The sequence below is a fragment of the Meles meles genome, chromosome 2, assembly GCF_922984935.1.
Source record: "Meles meles chromosome 2, mMelMel3.1 paternal haplotype, whole genome shotgun sequence".
NCBI classification, from domain to species: Eukaryota; Metazoa; Chordata; class Mammalia; order Carnivora; family Mustelidae; genus Meles; species Meles meles.
The window spans coordinates 157,685,144-157,709,031 of NC_060067.1; the positions used below are offsets into that span (position 1 = coordinate 157,685,144).

At 34.3% G+C, this 23,888-nt stretch overlaps 1 protein-coding gene across 1 annotated transcript in view; it reads left to right on the forward strand.

Moving 5' to 3' along the window:
• Nucleotides 1-23,602, forward strand: part of FBXO8 (F-box protein 8) — a 50,877-nt gene extending 27,275 nt beyond the window's left edge. Inside the window, exons 4-6 of the mRNA XM_045988988.1 lie at nt 17,204-17,322; nt 18,391-18,587; nt 20,007-23,602. Of these exons, the coding sequence (XP_045844944.1) occupies nt 17,204-17,322; nt 18,391-18,587; nt 20,007-20,194 (504 nt within the window). The 3' untranslated portion in view covers nt 20,195-23,602. The remainder of the gene's footprint in view (nt 1-17,203; nt 17,323-18,390; nt 18,588-20,006) is intronic.
• The last annotated feature ends 286 nt before the right edge of the window (nt 23,603-23,888 follow it).

Below are 23,888 nucleotides of genomic sequence, written 5' to 3' on the forward strand. Positions count from 1 at the left end.
TTAAATTTATTTGACAGTATCTTTTTCTTTTTTTTTTTTCTACTTTGGTAAAGTAACATTCCAGGGGACATGTTCTGCAATATGCTAGTGTATCTTACTATGTGTAAATAAATATATGTTCCTAAACGGATAGACACCTAGCTTGAATACCCTCTTGTTCACTGACAGTTATCTGATGCCTATTTTACAGGTAATCTTTTTTCTTTTGAAAGTCTAAGAATTTATATTTGTTCTCTCTCCTTTTGTCTGATAGTATTATAAAAAAAAATTAAAACTGACAGTTGTGCCTTGAAAGACTGAGAGATTTATCTATGTTCTGTATTTTGATTGTCATCTAATATGTTACAAAAAATGTTACTTTGTAAAATAAGGGTAGGACAACAAACCTGATAGAAATATTGAATTCAAATAACTACCTTTAGACATTGATACAGGCATTCATATCAAATAATTTATACAGATAATTTATCATTACACCCTTGATATCTCATTCTCTATACTAACTCTATTTCTTGCAACACATTTTTCAGCAAAGGCTGATAGGCCACTAGGATGCTTTTAAGTTTGGCACATATACTGCCCACTTTCTCCTATATGTATCACATAGGGTGTTTGGCTGGAACAAACAGACAGTTTAATAGTGGCTTAACCATATATATTCACCTCCAAAGAGACCCATATGTGGGTATCCGAGAGTTATTTCAGTGATAGACTGATCTCATCACAGACTGTCAAGGTGTGTTGTTGACTTCTGCTTTCTTTTGATAGTAAGTTAGCCACCACCACTCAAAATATCACATCCTTGTATGAAAGTATCCTAATCACAAAGATGGGGGCATAAAAATCAGGAGCCTTTCGTGTACTTCTTCTGATTTCTAATGGACATACTGAATCACATGAACATTCCTAGACCTATTGAGAACAGAATAGATGGGATTACTAATTGGTTTAGAGTTACCATGATTTAGCAACTGTGGCTAAGATGCTAAAGGAATGAAAAGAGTGAAATGGCTTTGAGGCAGGCCTAAGCATCTGCAGCACGAGTTTCACTAGTGGGCCACTTACTGAATTAGTTTTTCTGCTTCTTTTATTTCTGGGCTCTAATGGCTTAGAAACCTTAGTACCCAAAGGAGGAATATTGATAAGTGGCACAACAATTCAAATTGGTTGCTCAGACTACCTACTTGCAGTTATAGGTCCTCCTGCCACTGATCAAAAATGACAAAAAAAAAAAAAAAAAAGGATGAGGGTCTGTAATTATGCTATAGCTGAAGTAATGAAGCCTCATTATCAGTGGAAAATAGTTTTTCCCACAAATTGGGGAAAACAGAAGGATAGAAGTGGAACTCAGGAGATGTCTTCAAGGTCTTTCTAATACCCCTATATCCTATCATAAAAGGAATTAAAAAAAAAATCACATAGACCTGTATGGACAGGGTTTAAATCACATCACTTAGACTACTCAGATATTCACTTAGACTACTACTAGATGAAGAACTTCAGGCAGCTGAAAGGATAGCTCCATTCCCAGCCTCAGGAGTTGTACACAGATTATTCCAAGGTAATCATGATAATATTATTCCTCTTGGCTTGGCGTCCATGCAGTCTAGTTCTGACCTGGAAGATTGGAAGAAACGTGCAAAGAAAATTTTGTTTCAAAAAAGAGACAGAAGAAGGTAATACCATATCTGTGTGTATGTGTACATACCTGTACATGTGTATACTTCTGGGACTAATGTATGAGTATATAATGATAGGAACGGATGCAGCCATTTTGCAGCCATGAGTGCTATTAACACAGGCAAATAGAACATTAGGAAGAAAGAATTGGGTCCATGAGCCTAATAACCTTGGAGCCAAAATACTTTGAAATTTCTTATTGTATAAGAAAGTAAATCCGTTTACTTTTTTGAATAGGGGTTCCTGTTGTTTGCAATCAAGAGCATCCTAATGCATCATCGCCATCATCATTACATGGACTTGTTAAGAATTTGATACATAATCCTGAACACAAATTATTTTTATAAGAATAAACAGTGCTAATTTTCATCAACAAATTAATTTTATTCCCAATTTGCTGATGAGAATCTAGTCAGAGCAAGGGAACTAGTTGACATGGAGAGGAGTCCGTCACTGTATATAGCTTAAAAAGCTATCTCTCGGGGCGCCTGGGTGGCGCAGTGGATTAAGCCGCTGCCTTCGGCTCAGGTCATGATCTCAGGGTCCTGGGATCGAGCCCCGCATCGGGCTCTCTGCTCCACAGGGAGCCTGCTTCCTCCTTTCTCTCTGCCTGCCTCTCTGCCTACTTGTGATCTCTCTCTGTCAAGTAAATAAATAAAATCTTTAAAAAAAAAAAAAAAGCTATCTCTATTGGAATTATTTACCTGAGAAATCTAAAATACTCAAGTTAATTGGCAAAACCCCTTTCTCTTGATTTGTATTAGAGTCAAAGTGAAAAACTATGCCTCTCAGACACTGAATATTACCCTCTGGCTACATAATTTAATATTTTCAGTCTGGTTATGATGAGTCAGATCATACTAAACTGGAGGCCATTCACCTTTTTGAGGGCAACATGCATGTGTATGGTACGTATGGATATATCTTATCTCTTTTCAATCTGATCCATCGTGTGTTAACTTTACATTTAAGTAGGTAACTTTATCCTGTGTCTTTCAGGTCAACTTTATTTTACATACTGCCCTGACCATAATAGATCTGGACTACCTTCCCCTTCACTTGTTACCGAATCATTCCAGTATGTGGTATACAATGAGTCCACAGAAGTATGTGGACTTAGGGTAAACCCTTTAGAAGCTTCAAAGGGAAAAAATTTCCCAGGCCCTCTTTCATCTTAATATAATTGAACAAGAGATTCAGACCTAGAATATTCTATAGCTTATTCATCAGTCAAACCACCTGATGCATTTTGCTTTTGTTTTCCCCCGAGTATGTCATAGGAGATACTGTTACCTCATTTAGTGTGAATTACCTAGGGTAAATATAAACAGAAATTAGTGGACAATGTATTAATCTAGGACTTTCAACTAGAAGAAAGAATAAAGGTAGAATATATTAGCACCACAGCAACCATGCTACAAATTTTAAAATGTGCAGTGCTGAAATGAGCAAAAAAATTTTTTTTTCCTTGAATTTTTCTTTTGTTGCCAATTTAGATGCCTATACCTGGTGAATTTACAATATTGTATTAATATTTTAAGTACATTTCAAATAAAAATTTGTTTACCTTTTATTTCCTTGCAGTATCCTGACCATCTTAATACGTCCATGTTCTTTGTTATCTGCTGTGACCACAGTTTCAGTGAAATTTGACAACACTTTCTAGACCTAAGTTCTCAATTTTAATGTCCAAAATTGGACACATCTTGTGTCCAATCATCTTGTGTAGAACACATCTTATCCTACACATCTTGTCTGAATGTAGCAATTGTGAATACCGATACCACAGTAAATGTCACTCTAAAAGATGAATTCTTCATCAGAAATCTAAAATAATATATATTTCCTCAGTTCTTGGATGTCATCAGTTGTACTGCATCCATCAAATTAATTGCAACTGTTAAAAAAAGATTTTATTTATTAATTTGACAGAGATAGACAGTCAGAGAGAGTACACAACCAAGGGAGAGTGATTTGTATTAGAGTCTTCCCGCTGAGCAGGGAGAAGCAGGCTTCCCGCTGAGCAGGGAGCCCAATGTGGGACTTGATCCCAGGGTCTTCAGGGCTAGATCCAAAGATTCTGGGATCATGACCTGAGCCGAAGGCAGATGCTTAATGACTGAGCCATCCAGGTGCCCTAACTGCAGCCTTTGAAATATGGAAATATAAAGGAAACATTGCATTAATGCAAATGTTTTACCAATTAACTATAATATACATTTATTCCTAATATTATATAACATTTTCTTTCATGTCATAAGTATTTTGAAGATGCCTTCTTTATAATAAATATGTTAAGATCTTTGTGAACCACTTTGGCCATTAGCAAGTAAAGATATCATGACCTGTTGCTTTTTATTATTTGTACTGGTGACTCCCAAGTTTTGAGAGTTTATAATTTGAGGCATTTCAAAGTATGCTGCAGTTTTGATCCAACTCACAGGTTTTTGTTGTGGTTATGTTGTTCTTTTTTAACCCCTTATTTTAATTATATAATCCTTAAAAGTCGATAGATTCTCTTGAAAGCCACCTGGAGGCTTTGTACAGATTCAAACATTCATTCAGCAAATATTTATTAAGTATCTCTGCACTTACTAATTATATGACTTAGACCGTGTGAATTATTTAACCTCTGGGCTTCAGTTTCCCCATCTATAAAATGAAGACAGTGATATTTGTGATATACAGTATGTTACTGTGAATATTAAATAGTGTATGCTAAATGCTTAGTGCCTCTAAGTGCTTCCCAAAATTTAGCTTTATATTTATACTAGAGGTACAACTATGACAACTTAAACTATGAAGAGCCAAACACCGCTGTAGGCCTTGGGGTTCATCCTCCCTTAACTTTCAGATCCTAATAGATAAATATTTGACACCTGAGTAATGTTCCTTCATAATGTATGTATCAGTGACACCAACATCTGCTAGCTTTGAATGATGAAATGATGATACCCTTTACCTTTAATTTCATTTTCTAGCATTTGATGAACACTGTTTTGCATATATAGTAACTTTTTGTGTTAGTGGTGGTGCTTAGTTTAATCTTTTTAAGGACATTTTAAACAGTAATTAGGCGTCCAAAATTACGTTCAGATTAAAACCTGCGTCGTGTCTGAATATAGTGGTAGGATGAACAGATACTGTAATTACATGAAGAAGTGTACACATGTGCTGGCAGTGAGACTACGGTTTAAATCCCAGCTTGCTTCTCTGTTTGTCTTCCTTGAAGACTTGGAGTTTTTTCTTAATGTTGTTTATTTCAAAATTGTTTCAAGGCTGTTAAACTATATTTATAAATGTACATACTAGAATCTAGGTAATATGAGAAAATTTTTATTTATCAAAGTCAAGTTGGTCATTTAAATCTATTTGCATGTAATTTTTATTAAGCAGGAATTCTAAATTAGTCAGTATTGTATTCAAATGTGTCACTTTCTCATTAGTTTGAATTATTAATTGTACCTTCACCTCATAGTTTTACTTCCAGATTTTGACTAGAATGCTTTCTTTTTCTAATTTGTAAACAGTTTAGAGAAGAAGGGGCCTTTCCAAGTAACTTACTTTAGCTACCAGCAACTTATCAATAATATTAATAGTAGTAATTTATCATTAAAAATTAACATCATGTTCTTCATCTTATTGATCTATCCCAGTCAGCAGAATGACACTTTTGGGGACTATTAGAACTCAAAGTGTGACACTTTTTCTGATTGAGTTTATTAAAGCTAATTAATAGGAACTAATTTTTATTTGTTATTTAAAACCTAGATAATGACCTTTATGTGATTTTTGTCTGATGTCATTGCTTTCTTGCCTATGAAAAAAGAAGCACAATGATCTGTCTTACATTTCTCCATTTCCCCTGGACTCCATTAGAAGGATTTTCATTTTTCTTTAGATTTTCTTTGAACTGTCCCTCCTTTGTGTGAGATTTCCCATTAACATCTTCTGGCTAGAAATAATTTAGGGTGTATGTGTGATTATTCTTAGCAGTTCATCAACATTGTACACTCTGATGTATGGGGGAAAAAACCCATAAATTGTTTTGGAAAGCTGAAATCCTTGCCACTTCAAACAGGGTCTGTAAATAAGTTGATTTCATTCCATATTTCATACTTAAAACTGAACAGTATGATTCTTCATTATCCTCCAGAATGTCTCATTCTGACCACTTTCAGTAATGGTATAAGAAGGAATTGGCTGACCAATGTATCAGTGCAAGATGCTTATACCAGGGGAAGCTGGGTGGGGTGGGCAAATTGAGGGTTGGAGCCAAGATGGGAACTGTCTATACTTTTGTTCACATTGCAAAAGTGAAACTGCTCTAACAAATAAAATCTATTAATTTCAAAAAAAATTTAAAAAAGAAGGAATTGACTGCAGTATATCAGCACTGTCTCGTCGCAACTGTCACTTCTCCCACATAAGCATGGACAGTGTGTGCTCTCTGTTCTTCCTAGGGAACAGACAAGACTGGAATCTGCAGTTCATATTTCAAACTGACATCAAAATCATCTTAACATTTCTGTCCCAATTGTCATGATGTCCTTTCCTCTTAATTATAACTAAGTCACACAGCGGTTTCCATTGAATAAATAGCCTACCTGTAGGCACTTCAATAAGGGGAACACTTTTCTTGTCAATTGTGTAGTCTCTCTATATAGAACAACTTTAAAAACCTTAGCATAGTTTTTACTTTAGTCTTGGACTCTAGTGACTAGGTTAGGAATAACAATTACATTACGTATGAACAGCTTAAATTTAACATGAAAAAAGCAGTATATGTTATTTCTAAAGTTTATGTTGAAGTCATTGTTACACCAGAGGAAAGTGGTATGGAAACTTACAGATGAAAACCCTGCAAAAGTTTGTGGGTAGAACGAAAAGAAATGACAGAACAAAAACTTCCATACTTAGTCTTAACTTCCTTATTAAGTAATCTGTACTTACTTTGCTGCAACTAAAAAGCAAGGTGTTAATTTAATTTAATTTAATTTTGCACTATATATATATATATCCCCATATGGATTTCACCTGTTCAAGTTCTATGTGTTTTTTTCCCCTTAACTATAGAATACATATTCTCTGATTAAATAGGGAGAGTGAGAACTGCCAACTGAACAAAAATTAATAGATTTTGCATCTTGCTTAAGTGTTTCTGAAAGTACTATAAAAAAGAAGAAATAATATCACCATCAGTACTATTTTCAAACAAGACCATAGGAATACTCCATTTAACCTATAAAAGGCTGACTTCTCTCTATTGTGCTATTTTTTACTAAAATAAATATCCATAACATTTTTTGTGTCTCTTAATTTTTACATATTTTAATGTGAAAAGATGATATTTCAATTGTTCATTTCACTGTGGCTGCAATACATATTCGAATATTATTATATCTCTTCTCACTGAAAGAAAAGTTAGAAATCTAGATTGAACTATGTTATTTTATATATATTTTATTTTACAAATATTTATTGTTAAAATTTAAAGATTGTTATTTTAAAATTCTTCAAATGTCCTTTAAAAATGTGGTGTCCAGTTTGCTTTCTATTATGTAATGCTCTAAGGATAAGTTTGTTACCTGAAAAATAGTAATCGTGGGTCTGGATTTTACATTGTATACAAAAGCAAATTGGAACAAATTTAGTTAAAGCAAGTTTTTTTCTAAATATCTATATTATGCTGTTCTCTAGGAAAACAAAGATATCAACAGTTTTGTTTTTGGAGTGATTTCTGTTATTGACACAGACTGCTACATAATGTTTCTACCAACATTCTGTGCCAGTAGCCGATACTGTCAGTACCATGGTCAGTGTTTTGTTTTGTTTTTTAATTAAGAATGTATATTTTTAAAGTCAGTTTTAGGTTTGCAACAACAGCTGGTTCTTTTTTATTTGGTTTTGCATACCTGTTTTTGTAGAATTCACTCCATTACCTGTATAACTTCTGATCCTGAATATATGTATGGTAGATTTTTGCTTCTGAACCACACCAGATAATAATGGATAATAATGATTTGAATAAAAAAAAAGACTTTATTAAAAGGGGAGAGAAAATGTGGGTATTGATGTAATAGAAGGAATGAAACATAGATGGATCTTAAAACATGAATTGTGTGCAAAGAGCTGTTCTTACAATAATAAAAGAATAGATGACTAATACCTAACATATTTTTTCTTTTTATTTTTTAAGTTCAATTAAGTAACATACAGTGTATTATTAGTTTCAGAGGTAATTTAGTCATTCATAAGTTGTATATAACACCCAATTCTCATTATGTCACATGCCCTCCTTAATGTTCATCACCCAATATCCCCTCACCTCCAGAAGCCCTCAATTTGTTTCCTGTAGTTAAGCATCTCTTATGGTTTGTCTTCCTCTCTGATTTCTTCTTACTTTATTTTTTCCACCCTTCCCTTATAATCCTCTATTCTGTTTCTTGAATTCCACATATGAATGAAATCATATGATGATTGTCTTTCTCCAAATGACTTACTTTGCTTAGCATAATACCCAGTAGTTCCATCCATGTCCTTGCAGATGGTAAGATTCCATTTTTTGATGGCTGAATAATATTCCATTGTGTATATATACACCACATCTTCTTTACCCAACACATTTTTTTCTTGATTATAAATTCCTTAATATTGGTGTAAACTATCTGTTCATGATTTCTTGAATTATTTGTTTGCCTCCTAAACAAATTACATCAAAACAGTTCACTACTCTAATTTGATTCTGTAAGTCTTGAGGCTCTCATTTGCATAAGTTTTTAATAACACACTCTATGGAGTCTCCTTTACAAAATTTCTTAATTTTTTTAATTACTGCAAACACCTGTTCTATCAAACAAAAAAATGAGATGGGATGAAGTACATTAACATCACCCTGCTTGCTTGGCACTCCTTCTGTTTATTCCTAGTAGATTCCCAGTGTATCATATGTGAAATTAAAGAACAGGGAACAGGAACTTATTCCTAGTAGATTCCCATTGTTGATAGAAATATTTACCACTTCACTGTGGGATCCAATTCAGCTCTTTTCCAACTATTTCTAGATGGTTTATGCACCCTAAGAAGAAAACCAATATGTGCTGTTTTCTGCCTTTATCAGTTTCTTAATATGCCTGTCTCTGAACCAGCTCTACTGTCCTCTCCTCCAGTCTCAGAAAGCATTACCAACTCCTTAAGTCTACATTCATGATCCAAGATTTTCCTTCCCTCTCTTGATCAGTTTCATTACTTTCTATAATTCTATCTTCTCTATCGCTTAATTGGTTACTCTGCTTCTTCCATCCTTATGGTCAATGCATCCAATCAGTTTCAAATCTCGGTTATTGCATTTTTCATTTTGGCCTGATTGGTTTTAAGCTCTTTTATCCCTGCAGCAAGAGACTCCCTTGGTGTCTTCTATGTGTTTCTCAAGCCCAGCTAGTATCCTTATGATTATTGCTTGAAAGTCTGGATCAGGCATATTACTTGTCTTATTCACTTAGATCCCTGGCCATGACCCCTGGCCATGACCTTTTCTTGTTCTTTCTTTTGGTATGAATTTCTCCATCTTAGCATTTTGTCTTTGCGTTTGGAAGGCCGTTTATGTTTCTTGCTCCTGAGAGTAATGACTTTATGAAGAAGAGGTCATATACTCTCCAGGATCTGATGCTTCAGGAAGTGTCTTTGGTGTGTGCTAGTGTACTCTGCCACAGTGTTACAGGCTGCTCTGTCTCTCATGTCAGTCCTCTGCAGGCTTTCTCCTTGCCTACAGTGGGAAGTGTTTGGACCTTGGCCAGAGCGTGGTGAGTTTTGATTCCACTTGTATTTTCAGTCTTTCCCCTGCTCCCCTTTTCTCTACTTTGCCGCTTTCATTATCTCTTATTGTTTCTTTACCAATCTTTTCCTCTCCCTGTTGATTCTCTTTCTTGCATCTTCTGATATGCATGGGTCAGAATTGTCTTGAAAAAACAGTTGTTTCACTCTTTGACCTTCAGTGTTCTTTAATATTTTTTTCCTCCTTTGTACTAACAAATTTTTCAAGTGACTGCGCTATCAGTTTCCTTATCTTGAGCTCATTCCTTAGCTTTCTTCTTAGACTTGAGCCCCCATCACTCTGTAGAAAGAGACCCCTTGAATGGCACTACTTTCTTTTCTCCCAGTCACCAAATCTACTGCCTTCTTTCTCATTTTCATCTCCTTGAGCTACCTAAAGGAAAAAGGATATTAGCCATGTTCTATGCTAGACACTTTCATATCTTCACAGTAGCCACTTAAATAAGATTTTTACTGATTAAGAAACTAATAAGGTTTGGAAAGTTTGAGTAAATTATGTTCACAAAATTACAGAACCATGATTTGGTCCTCTTCTAATTATACTAGGTAATTATACTTTCAATTATACTAGGTAATTGCATTGTATACCCTTTTCTTTACATTTCAAAGACTTTTAGCCTCTGGGACATTATTCTGTCTCTGCTTTCTTCCATCTTTGCCTCCTCCTTTACTGATTCTTATTATTCAGTATCCTTAGTCTGTACCTTCAACTCTCACTTTTTTCTTTATGTCTTATTACATCGTCAGACGCCTATTTTGCCTTTCTAGTTTTACCTGTCATCATCTGAAGGTAACATTTTGAAGTCCAAACTCATTACTGTTTTCTTTAAATCAACACCCTCTTAACCTGAGTTTTCCCTGTCAGTCATTTCCCTTTTTGTCTAAGCCAGAAACATCAGTTACTTTATCTTTCACTTTTCATTATTCCTTGACTTGATAGCCAACATGATAATAATATATGCTCTCACATCATATTTTCATATACATACATAGCATATGTGGTTCTTTCATATGTTTTTAGGATAGATTATTTCCTTTGCATTTCTGTTGCTTTAAGCCTGGACAGCTGTAGTAGCTTACTCTCTAATTTCCCTTTTATTATTTCTCTTTATATTACTGTCAAATTTATATTGCAGGCCATTGCTTCATCATATAAGGCTTCCAATTACATATGAGGGAGAAGATAAACTCCTTACCTTAAAATTCAGTGCTATTTCTGCTACAGTCTAGTTCTAGACTTGGCTCTCAAACCCAAGATAGTTCCCCTATTTTCCTGAAAAATGGCCTGACTTTTTTTAATCTTATAATGCTTTTGCTCATATAATACAACACTGACTAAAATTTTCATCTCCAGTGTTCCCCTCATTTTGAGCTATTTAAACCACTATGTCGAAGTAGGTATTCCAGGGAAACTTACCTAAATGTCCTGTCCCACAGTGAGTTTTCCTTCCAATGAACCACTGAAATACTTGAAACACAACTGATTTCTGTGCATTGATTTTATATCCTGACACTTTACTGAATTCCTGTACAAGTTCTAGCAGACTTGGAGTGGAGTCTTTTGGGGTTTCCACATATAGTATCATATTATCTGCAAAGAGTGATAGTTTGACTTCTTCTTTGCCAATTTGGTTGTCTTTAATTTCTTTTTGTTGTCTGATTGCTCCATGTCCTCATATCAGGGAGATCATATGATAGTTGTCTTTCTCCGATTGACTTATTTCACTAAGCATGATACGCTCTAGTTCCATCCACGCCGTCGCAAATGGCAAGATTTCATTTCTTTTGATGGCTGCATAGTATTCCATTGTGTATATATACCACATCTTCTTTATCCATTCATCTGTTGATGGACATCTAGGTTCTTTCCATAGTCTGGCTATTGTAGACATTGCTGCTATAAACATTCGGGTACACGTGCCCCTTCGGATCACTATGTTTGTATCTTTAGGGTAAATACCCAGTAGTGCAATTGCTGGGTCATAGGGTAGTTCATGGAGAAGCAACATGGGGGGGGGGGGGTAGGGGGATAGGAGAAGAATAAATGAAACAAGATGGGATTGGGAGGGAGACAAACCATAAATGACTCTTAATCTCACAAAACAAACTGGGGGTTGCTGGAGGGAGGTGGGATTGGGAGAGGGGGAGCGGGCTATGGACATTGGGGAGGGGAGGCGAACCATAAGAGACTATGGACTCTGAAAAACAACCTGAGGGTTTTGAAGGGTCAGGGGTGGGAGGTTGGGGCAACCTGAGGGTTTTGAAGGGTCAGCGGTGGGAGGTTGGGGGAACAGGTGGTGGGTAATGGGGAGGGCACGTTTTGCATGGAGCACTGGGTGTTGTGCAAAAAGAATGAATACTGTTACGCTGAAAAAATAAATAAAAAAAATATATATATATTTGTGGGGCGCCTGGGTGGCTTCAGTGGGTTAAAGCCTCTGCCTTTGGCCCAGGTCATGATCTCAGTGTCCTGGAATCAAGCCCCACATCAGGCTCTCTGCTCAGTGGGGAGCCCGCTTCCCCCTCTCTCTCTGCCTGCCTCTCTGCCTACTTGTGATCTCTCTCTCTCTCTGTCAAATAAATAATAAATAAAATCTTTTAAAAAATGTTAAAAAAAAAAAAAAAAAAAAAAAGAATTCCCCTGGGAAGCCGTCTGGTCCTGGGCTCTTGTTTTTGGGAGATTTTTTGGTGACTGCTTCAATCTCCTTACTGGTTATGGGTCTGTTCAGGTTTTCTATTTCTTCCTGGTTCGGTTTTGGTAGTTTATGTGTCCTTAGGAATCCATCCATTTCTTCCAGATTGTCAAATTTGCTGGTGTATAGTTGCTCATAATATGTTCTTAAAATTGTTTGTATTTCTTTGGTGTTGGTTGTGATCTCTCCTCTTTCATTCATGATTTTATTTATTTGGGTCCTTTCTGTTTTCTTTTTGACAAGTCTGGTCAGGGATTTTTCAACCTTATTAATTCTTTCAAAGAATCAGCTCCTAGCAAAATAAGTGAATCAGAGAAAGACAATTATCATATGATCTCCCTGATATGAGGAATTTGAGAGGCAGGGTGTGAGGGTTGGAGGGTAAGGAAGGAAAAAATGAAACAAGATGGGATCGGGAGGGAGACAAACCATAAGAGACTCTTAATCTCACAAAACAAACTGAGAGTTGCTAGGGGGAGAGGGGGTTTTGAAAGAGTGGTTGGGTTATGGACATTGGGGAGGGTATGTGATGTGGTGATTGCTGTGAAATGTGTAAGCCTGACGATTCACAGACCTGTATCCCTGGGGCAAATAATACATTACATGTAAATAAAAATAATTAATAGAAAAAAACGAATATCTGAAAAAAAATTACATTACTGGGGCACCGATCCTGTGAGCAGCGAGAAAGATTGACACATTTGTCGAGTTATAGAGTGGATTTTAAATTTTTGGATTTTTTTCCAAATTAATATTTATGGTTATAAGAATATCTCTTTTCTCTGGCACGTGGATGACTCAGTTGGTTAAGCATCTGACTCTTGATTTTGGCTCAGGTCATGATCTCGGGGTTGTGAGATCAAGCCCTTAATATGCGCTGAACATGGAGCTTGCTTAAGATTTTCTCTCTGCCCCACCCCTGCTCAGGCACATGCTCGCTCACTCTCTCTCTCACATTAGTAAGGAATTTAGAATTTGTAATATGAATATTATTTACTTTTATGATTTTCCAGAGAAATTTGAATCTTAATGTATATAGCCAATCTATTTTCATGATACGACTTTCATTTATCCCACTGTAACTTTTCTTTAAAACTATTGGGAAAAAAATTAAAAAGAGAAATAAAACTTTTTTTTTTAGGGACGCCTCAGTGGCTTAGTTGATTAGGCATCTGCCTTTGACTTGGGTCATGATCCCAATGGGATCAAGTCCACCTGGGGCTCCTTGCTCAGTGGGGAGCCTGCTCCTCCCTCCATCTGCCACTCCCCCTGCTTGGGCTCCCTCTCTCTCTCTCTGACAGGTAAATAAATAAAATCTTTAATAAATAAATAAGTAAAACTTTTTTTTTTTTTTTTAATAAAATCCATTTTGGTCAATTGTCTTCTTCCAGATGACAAAAGCTTCCCTTTATGCTATGGAGCCAATTCGTTATAGGACTGGGACCATCATGATTTATATGTTATATAAGTTTATAAGTTATATGACAAAAATGTCATAGAATTATTGCCATGTGAAAGAGGAGGAACTACACCATAACTAAGAATCCAGATAATTCTGCAAGTTGAACAGTGTAAAGTTTGCATAATGGAGTTAAAATGTATATAGATTAAGCAATCAAACTAAACTAAGTAGTAATAATTTGAAGCTTAAGCTTATTTTGGAATGTAAAAAAAAAAAAAATTGAATCAAGCAAATGACAAACCACTGGCCTTGAACAACTCAGCTATAATTCCAAGCGTGGTCTTCCTTATATGGCACTAACCTTCCTTTGTATTAAGGACACTCAGTAGCCATACTCCTGCATCATCTAGACTAGGGATTCCCACTAGAATAGGGATTCCCAACTTGGAGTCCTTAGATGGACTTCGGGCATTTAATGTATATTTTAAAAATGTGTATGTGCATTATTCTGGAAAGAAGTTCTTTACTTTTCATCAGCTTAAGATCTTCACTAAAACCACATACAATGTCTGTTCTTTTTCCTTATGATAAAACCTTTCAGATGTCTCAAAATCTTAATCTTCTTAAGTATCTTCTTTAGGCCTAATATCGGTACATCCTTCAACTCTTCCTTCCTTATATAACAGATGCTATACCCTTCAACAATCTTATGAGGCCCTGATTTCCTTTATCCAGATAAATTCTAGTTTGTCAATATACCCCACAAAATGTGACATCCAAAATCTGACACTTTTGTAGTGAATTATGTGGCCAATAGTGAGCTACTGCCTTCTGTTTTTTTCTGGAAACTATGTTAGTATAGACTAATACTAATGTTCATGATTTCCTTTATCTGTGAGACACCACATGCATACTCTCACTCTGCTGAGAGCTCTAGTTGTGATTAGTAACATGCTATGTGGTGTGGGGATCTCTCTGTACCATTCTTTTAAAACTATATTTGGGGCACCTGGGTGGCTCAATCATTAAGCGTCTGCCTTTGCCTCGGGTCATGATCCTGGGGTCCTGGGATCAAACCCTGCATCCAGCTCCCTGCTCAGCAGGGAGCCTGCTTCTCCGTCTCTCACTCCCTCTGCTTGTGTTCCCTCTCTCGCTGTGTCTCTCTGTCAAATAAATAAATAAAATCTTAAAAAAAAAAAACCCACTATATTAAAATTTTTAAAAAATACGTATACCATGTAGTAAACAAATGTAGTTATTTAGCCAATCTCATATTGTGTTTTCTTTTGTAGTTCATCAGTTACATAACAAGATAAGAATTTGGATGTTTGCAGCTTGGTTATTGAAGAAAATTATACTCTGATCTCATGCCTTTTCCTATTTCACACCCCTTGACCCGTCACTTTGATAGCCCTTCTGAAGTAATCTTCCTTTCCAGAGAAATCCCAGGCTTGAAAATTGATACCTCCTTTCCTCATAAAGCCAACAGCGTTGGCTTATTTCAAGCTATGTCCCTCATTTTCAGGATTGGGTTTAAAGCTGTTTGTGTTCTTGCTTACACCTCTGTATATGATTGATTTTGGAGACTTCAAGTTAGGTGAGAGATTAAATTTTTAAAACATGTATTCCTTAAAAAAGAAAATTATCAACAACATAATTTTAGGATGCTTACATGAGGCAAATACCAATGCTATTTTGTAACTAAGGAGGATCAAATGATATTAAAAGACATATATCATGATTAGAGAATTATGTACTATTTAATGGATCATTTAGTTTTTTTTTAATATTTTGTATAATTCTAAAAATTGATTAGAATTAGTTTTGTATCTCTTAAGTATTGACTTATAAGTAAGCATAAATGAAGACCTTATTAAATAATTAGTTGACATTCCTTGGAGTTTGACTAGCTTAGATTCAAATTAAGCACTGCAAATACTTCTGAAATTTTGTTATTCTCTCAAATGGAGGAATTTTGGAAAAAACTCAAAAGACAGTTTTTACTAAGTAGATGAATTAAAACATACAGTCAACTCTCGATTATTCAAACTAATGGAGGAAAGGATGGAACAAGCATTACTATTTCTTTAGTTCCTGCCCCCTCAGACAATTGCTGAGAGCCTCATTCCAGACAAATTCTTTGGCTTTCCATCTTGACCATGTTGTATTTCCTAGCCTTGTATCCAGGAGCCAGTCTGAAATACCACTTACATTTGAGTTGACCAGAAAGTTTCATGTTTTCACATTCTGTTCTTCTTAGACACATTTTTTAATCCAGTGCTTTAGCACTGCTTTTGTGCTATTAAAATTCACATGAGAAACTGATAACATTGTCATTAGGGTATTATCCTCATGGCTCATAAAATTAGTTTTATATTAAAAAATCTTATCTTTGAATTACAATTTACAGATAATTATAACCTTTCAAAGGCATTACCTCATTGTACCAAACTGCTTTTTAATTTTTTAATACAAAAATTTTATGACACTTTTTTATCTGAAGAGTGTGTCATAAAAATTCTTCCAACTTTTTGAATTCTTAATGGGTGCAATATTTCTGAGTACTATATGTGTTTGTAAAAGGGAAGAAATGCTGAAGGAATTTATGTGTGAAAACACTATGTTGCGTGTATATAATACATCATTTTCTCTACTAATTAACTGCGCACAGTGTGCTATTATCCAGACATAAGTATTCATGGGAACGCATGTATCTGGATAACTATGAGTTGAAATAAACACACCTGCCTTTTATTTCAATAACTGCACATTCAAATCCACATAAGGTATTTATTTGAATGTGACCTCCATATACATGAGAAAACATTGGTTTCATTGTTCAGTTTTTTTGTTGATGTTTTGTTGTTGTTGATTTAAATCTAAAATAGGTACAAACTGTGGATAATGCTTCTCTGGAAAACTTTGCATGCAGGGAAAAGGAAATTCAAAGATAAATCTTATGAAAAAAACATTGCAATTGTTCTGTCTTATATTTTGCCTTACTATATGTTGAAGCTAAATTCTTGTGTTAACATAGCGATGCTACACACTAAAGCCAAAGTGTACAGACCATAAACCCACCTGGAACTGTGCCTACTTTAAGTCAAATAATTTAATTATCTTCCTTTACAGAAAAAATTGTTGATCTTTGATTTGGAGAATCTTTTTTTCTCAAGAAGCTTTTTCCTTGAATAGTGTATTAGAGTATGTCTAAGAAATCATGTTTTCTGTTAGGCAGTGGAAGTGTTTGTTTCAAGGCTTAAAGTCTGCATAGTAGTTTCCCCTGCCCCCCAACCACCACCACCATATAAGCCATATTTCTGTATAGTTAGTTTTAACTGACATGAGCCAGAAAATTGAATTAGGGTGACTTTAGGAGTCTTAACTTTGAATTTCCTACTTTTCATTGCATGTAAACTCTCAACCACATGTAATAGTTTCAGCTCAAGTTCTAGCTTGTATTTTGCATGTTAAAGCTATAAAAAGTCTATTTATGCTGGAAAGAATTTATGGCTATTGTTCCGCTATCACCTAATTGATAAAATTTATAAATAAAGACTGACTTTATTTATGTAGACTTGTCTTTCTGCCTTAGGGAGTGAACTACTTTATGTCCAAGGGTATCCTAGATGATTCACCAAAGGAAATAGCAAAGTTTATCTTCTGTACAAGAACACTAAATTGGAAAAAACTGAGAATCTATCTTGATGAAAGGTAAAAAAAAAAAAATTCAAGTTTTCATCAGAAATGAGTTAGATAATGCTTTTAATGAGTTAAGCTTTACTTTTAAAACTATACCATATAGCGGTCAACTAGTTGAGAAATTTTTCTCACAGCTATTTATAACTTCCATTGTAGTCTGAAAGCAGATAAACAGTATGTAAACAAATGAGTATGGCTGTGTTCTAATAAAATTTTATTTACAAAAATAAGTAGTGGGCCGTATTTGGCTCACTAGCTATAATTTGCCTATCCCTACCATAAACAATTGATAGAAATTAAAGATTATGATCATATAGTCATGGTTGAGCTCAGCAAGAATTGAAGCATAGTTAAACAAGGATGACTATATATTAGATTGTCATTGATAAAAAATACGCGTACACATATACAAATATTTGTACACACATATACTTACACAAATATTTATATAATTGTAAATAACCCAAATGTATATAAGTAGAATTGTTATCTCCATAAGATGGGGTACTGATGAGTCATTAAAAAGAATGACTTAGATCTGTGTGTAAATATACAGAAAGCTGTTCACAATATACCAGATGAAATGAGAAAAGCAAATACTGAAAAAATATATACTATATGTTGACATTTTTTAAAGTCTACATAAATAGTTGTTACCTCTGGTGGTGTGGATTGCTGTGAAAAGTGAAAACTCTTATTATTTTCATAGTTAAAAAACATAAAGAATTCTGTTGCTCTTTGAATTTAGCCAAAACACAGACACACACACACACACACACACACTTGAAAAGAAGCTGCCGCTTTTAATATTGCAAATTTTTTTCTTCATTTTATAATTAGAATTACTAGTTTCACCTTACTTTGTTATAACCTATTCACAGAAAATTTAAAAATTATTTAATGTCTCAAATAATCAGAGTTGGATTTTTTAATTTTAAGGATTATGTATACTTTGCAGGATTAGCTGATCTGAGAATCAATAATAAGGTATTTTTATCCAAAAACATAACTTATGAGTCCTTATCATTTTTTTAGAAGAGAACTGTTGACTAAAGCTGTATCTTTTTCTTTTTCCACTAGGAGAGATGTCTTGGATGACCTTGTAACGTTGCATAATTTTAGAAATCAATTTTTGCCTAATGCACTGAGAGAATTTTTTCGTCATATCCATGCCCCTGAAGAGCGTGGGGAGTATCTTGAAACTCTCATAACAAAGTTCTCACATAGATTCTGTGCTTGTAACCCTGATTTAATGCGAGAACTTGGCCTTAGTCCTGGTAAGAATATGTATAGTGAATTCCTTCCGCTCCCCTTCCCACCGGCAGGTAAAAATAGTAGTATATGAGACTTCTTTTTTTCTCACCATGGGGAAACATGCCTTCAGTCATTACAGGTATTTCTTTTACTACTTGTAGCAATGACTAATTCTATAGAATACAACATTTATGTGAGTTTAGAATAGTTTGTCCTGCCTGTCATTTATACGTAGTAAACACACTGTTTTAGGAAGAAAGTTAAGACTTAGCTATAGATGCATTAAAATTATTCTTGATTGAGAATTGGGTATTACTAATTTAACTAAAAACTTGAGAAATTATTTTTAAAGCTTTTCATAGTCCATATATTACATAGGTTAACACCTAGAATTTTTCTACTAGAATTTATCTTTAATACAACTAATTTTCATAATGTGTATATGAGTATATATCTATGTATGTGCAGTATAACCTGAGTATCCTGTGTATTTTTTCATTTGATAGAGCTTTACTTTTCTCTTCATCTCAAAAATTTTATTGTGCTTATTAAGTGGAGATTACAAAAACATTTACCCATCATATGAAATTGGTTGAAAATGCTTTTATAAAACATAATATTTAACTTTGCTTTATTAAGACTGCAGGAGTCTGCAATAAAAACTAGCAAGTAGTTGTAGCAAATAATAATACAAGTATCTTGAGGTTTGTTACTATTTTGATAGTAAACATCAGATATTGCCTTGTGTAGATATAAAGACGTTTTGTTGTTGTTGTTGCATACTGCTCAGGTTTAACAATCTTGTCCCTAAAAATTTACTTTTGAAATTAATACATAAATTCCATGGACCTTAAAAATACATATCTCAAAGGAGGATATTAATTTAATAATCTTATCATTGTTTACATTTTATTTTGAAGGACTGTTAATGCACATCTTTGTCATTAAATATTTTCCAGTTAGATTTTTATAAAAACATTCTATGTAAATAAATATGTGGGGTTTTCTTAAAATAGGAAGATAAGTATACTAACAGTACAAATGTATTTTACGGGTCATTGAATGGGAGTATCACATTTGAAAGCAAAGATGAAAATAAAGCCAATTCTGAAATTTTTTAATTTGGAATGAACTTTTATTATAAATTCCTAAACTATTCTAAAATGCTTTAGTAGTTGAAGGAAGTAGTCATTAATTGGTGGTCAGTTAGGATGATCAACTATCCCTGTTTATCTGGGACTGAAGAATTTCCCATGACACAGGATTTTCAATGCTAAAATTGGAAAAGGCCTAAACAAACTGAGATGAGTTAGCCATTCTATGTTTAGTTATGATCCAATCTCAATTTATTTATATTATGAAAAATTTTGCATTAGATAATTCCTTTGGGACCACATTTTTCAAGCCACCTAATAATTTGAGGTGTTTCTTTTTAATTCCAGATGCTGTCTATGTACTGTGCTACTCTTTGATTCTACTTTCCATTGACCTCACTAGCCCTCATGTGAAGAATAAAATGTCAAAAAGAGAATTTATTCGAAATACCCGTCGTGCTGCTCAAAACATTAGTGAAGATTTTGTAGGGCACCTTTATGACAACATCTACCTTATTGGCCATGTGGCTGCATAAAAGCACAATTGCTAGGACTTCAACTATTAACTTCAAACTAAAGTTACTCAAGGACTTATTTAGCAGATATGGGGGTTACATTAGTGCTGGTCATTCTAGCCTCTATATACAATCAAGCTTAAGTGTACACCTTTTTTTCCCTTTTACTATTTTCTTTTTTAGTAATTTCCTTGGGGAACTAAAGAATTTTGCAGAATTTTTCTTAATTTTGCTTATCATGTTTTGCACAAAGCAGAGCGATTGTCTGACACAGCTGTTTAAGAATGATCAACTGACATTATACTCTAAAAGATGGTATATTTGTGCATTAGATTTGCTTGAAAAACTACTCATTTTCATTCTTTTTTAAAATACCATGTAATGTGTACATATTTAACTGAAGAGATTTATAATCATAATTATTTTATTGTAAAGATTTTAACTAAAGCCCTTCCTTTTTCTCTCAAACTGAGTTCTGAAATTTATTTGATTCTGATCTGAACTTATTACTGTCTTCATAAAAGTTGGATCTGACTTGGATAAAGACAAATACCAGTTTCTCTTTCCTTTGAACTTTATTATAAGAGTATAGATTTATTACTAGTAATAAGCAAAACAGGCACTTATTTTTATAATATAAATTCATCATTCGACTTTCCATTTTTAAAAGTTCTGAGTTAGTCATTTCTCAGTAAGTCCTTTAAACTATTTGAGATAGCAAAATATGTTGAAATCTAGGATTCCCATACATAGGAATAGAATGTTATTAAAACTTATATCTCTTGTAATTAGTCAAAATTTACCATTCTCTTAACTTGATAATTTCTGTTTACAAGCAGTTGAGAAAGGGGTATTGTGAGTCAGTCATCCAATAATATTTACCAAGGACCTTCTGTGTACTAAACACTGTGATAGGTAGCAGCGATACCTAGACATGGGCCTTGCCTTCATAGATGTTACATGATTGATAAGGAAAAATACTGCTGCTTGGAGAGCATATGTATGAAGCATAGCTTAATTAACAATTATTTAATTATGAAACACTTAGCATTGAAATGATAAAGAGGAATATATTTATATGGTAAGTCAAAAGTTTCCTGGAAATATTGCTAAGTGAAAAGGATCAGCTTTGAAATGAGACACTATATGATGAGTAGAGCTGCTAGTTTAGGGGGTGGAACTTGGAAGATTAGAAACTTTTTACTGAATGTGTACAGTCTGAGCTTCTTTCCAGATCTGGTCCTAAGTAAATAGTGGTTGATAATATTACAACTGCAAGTGATGTCCTATAGAATTTTCAATGGCAAGACATAAGATAGTCAAACAATTGTGGAAGTCAAAGGGACTTTTAGCCGGAAGTAAACAAGTTTTCAGATCTTGAAAAAACCTAAATTTTCACATGTGCGTAATTTTGAATTCCATAACAAGATACTTCTTTGTAATTTTTAACTTCAAAACTAATTTACTGGAAAGTCTCAGAAGACCAACAGTAATAATAACATTTTATCATTTCCATTTTCCCATGAATCTCCTTTTCTTTCTCTTTTCCGCTCCCCCCATCCCTATCGCTCCCTTACCATTCGGTTCTTTCTGCTTCTGTTTTAGTTTTACTCTCTTTTCTTTCCTTCTATATAGGTTTTGTATCCTCCATTTCACAGTTTTCCCCTTTTTCCTGTTTTATTGTTTCCACCCTGACCTGATTACAAATGTAGATTGGCAGTATTCTTTTTTAACATTTTCTTATGGAAATTTTCAAACATATAAAAGTTAAAATATATTTTACAGAGAATGTGTATATAACCACTATGTAGGTTCTACAATTAAAATATTACTGCATTCACTTTAGCACATATTTATCCATCCCTCTATCCATCAATCCACCTGTCTTATTGTTTTAATACAGGTAATACAAGTTTCGGACATCACAGTACTCTTTCTTCCTATAGAATTCAACTTGTATATTGTTAGCTAAAGATCTACTTTTTTAAAAATTTTTTTTTCTTTATAGGTAAAATTTGCATTCCATGAAATACATAAATGTGAAGTGTACTAATCCATGAATCTTAATAAATGCATACACTTGAGTAAACCAAGTCCGTATCAAGATATACAACTTGACACAACCTATTTACATTTAATATTTGTACCACTTCACATAAAATATAGAAACCCTGTAACCATACAGGGTGTTTACCCACTTCCTCCATTTGTTATCTTAAAGTTGTTCTATGAATTGCAGATAGCGTACATGACAGACCCCACACTATAATAATCTATTTTGAGTAGTCGTGTACACTTTAAACAAGGGGAAAAACCTCATTTATATTGACCCACATTGTCATTTCCAATGCTTTTTTCCTTTCTGAAAATCCAGGTTTCCTTGTAATATCATTCATGTCAGCCTGAAAAATATTACCATCTATATGACTGTTCAGGTTGGCTGGCAATGAATTATCCTAGTTTCCTTATACATGAAAATGTCTTTACTTTGTTTGCCTTTTTGAAGAGTGCTTTTGCTGCATATATAATTCTGCATTGACAGTTTATTCCCCCCTTTCACACTTTAAAGATAGTCCTCCACTGTCTTCTGGCCTCCATTGTTTCCGGTAAGAAGTCAGTATATTATAATTGTTTTCTCCCTGTGTATATAAAAAAACCTATTTCCCTCTGAAAATGAATATTTTGTCAGATATTTCTAAATCTCATTTTTCTTTCCTCTCCTTTTACATATGTGCTAGAACTTTTGATATCATCTCATAGATCTTTATTTTTTCCATTTTTTTCCCTCTTTTCTTCAGTTGGATTATATCTGTTGATCACTGTTCTAGGTCACTGACTTTTCTGTAATCCCTTTTAAGCTCATTCAGTGAACTTTTTTAATTACTATACTTCTTAGTTCTAGAAATTCCTTCACATTTTTATAATTTATATTTCTGTGCTGCTGCAGTTTCGTATCTTCATTTACTACAAGCACATTTTCCCTTACAACCTTGAACATAGTTAAATAGCTGCTTTAAATCTTTATCTGTTCATTTCATCTTCTTCAATTGCCTCTTCTTTTGAGAATAGACTATATTTTCCTGTTTCTTCATATGTTAGTAATTTAGACTTTGTCCTAGACACAGCTAATAAAATACGTAGAAACTCTATGTTATGATACATTTCTCCAAAGACTTTTTTTTAACGCTGGAAGTTAACTGGCAGAACTCAGTTGCAAGCTCTTGCTCCCCTGAAGTAGTTCAAATGTCTGTTCCCTTCTTTAACCTGGAATCTTTTATGTGTCCACAGTTTAGAGAGAAGCCAGAGTGTGTGGCACAGTTCATACACAAAAATTAGGGAGCTTGCTCTTCTTTTCTTTTCTTTCTTTTTTTTTTTTTTAAGATTTTATTTATTTATTTGGCAGAGAGAGATCCCAAGTAGGCAGAGAGGCAGGCAGAAAGAGAGAGGAGGAAGCAGGCTTTTCCCCGCTGAGCAGAGAGCCCCATGCGGGGCTCAATCCCAGGATCCTGGGATCATGACCTGAGCCAAAGGCAGAGGCTTTAACCCACTGAGCCATCCAGGTGCCCCTCGCTCTTCTTTTCTTGCCATTATCTCTTTCTTCCTTTTTTTTGCAGCTGCTATTGCCCCAAACTCTGCCCCAGGGTTCTTCAAGTCTGTAAAACTAAAGGCTCCAATGATGCAGCCTGAGGGCTACCCTCAGGCAAAAACTATAAAA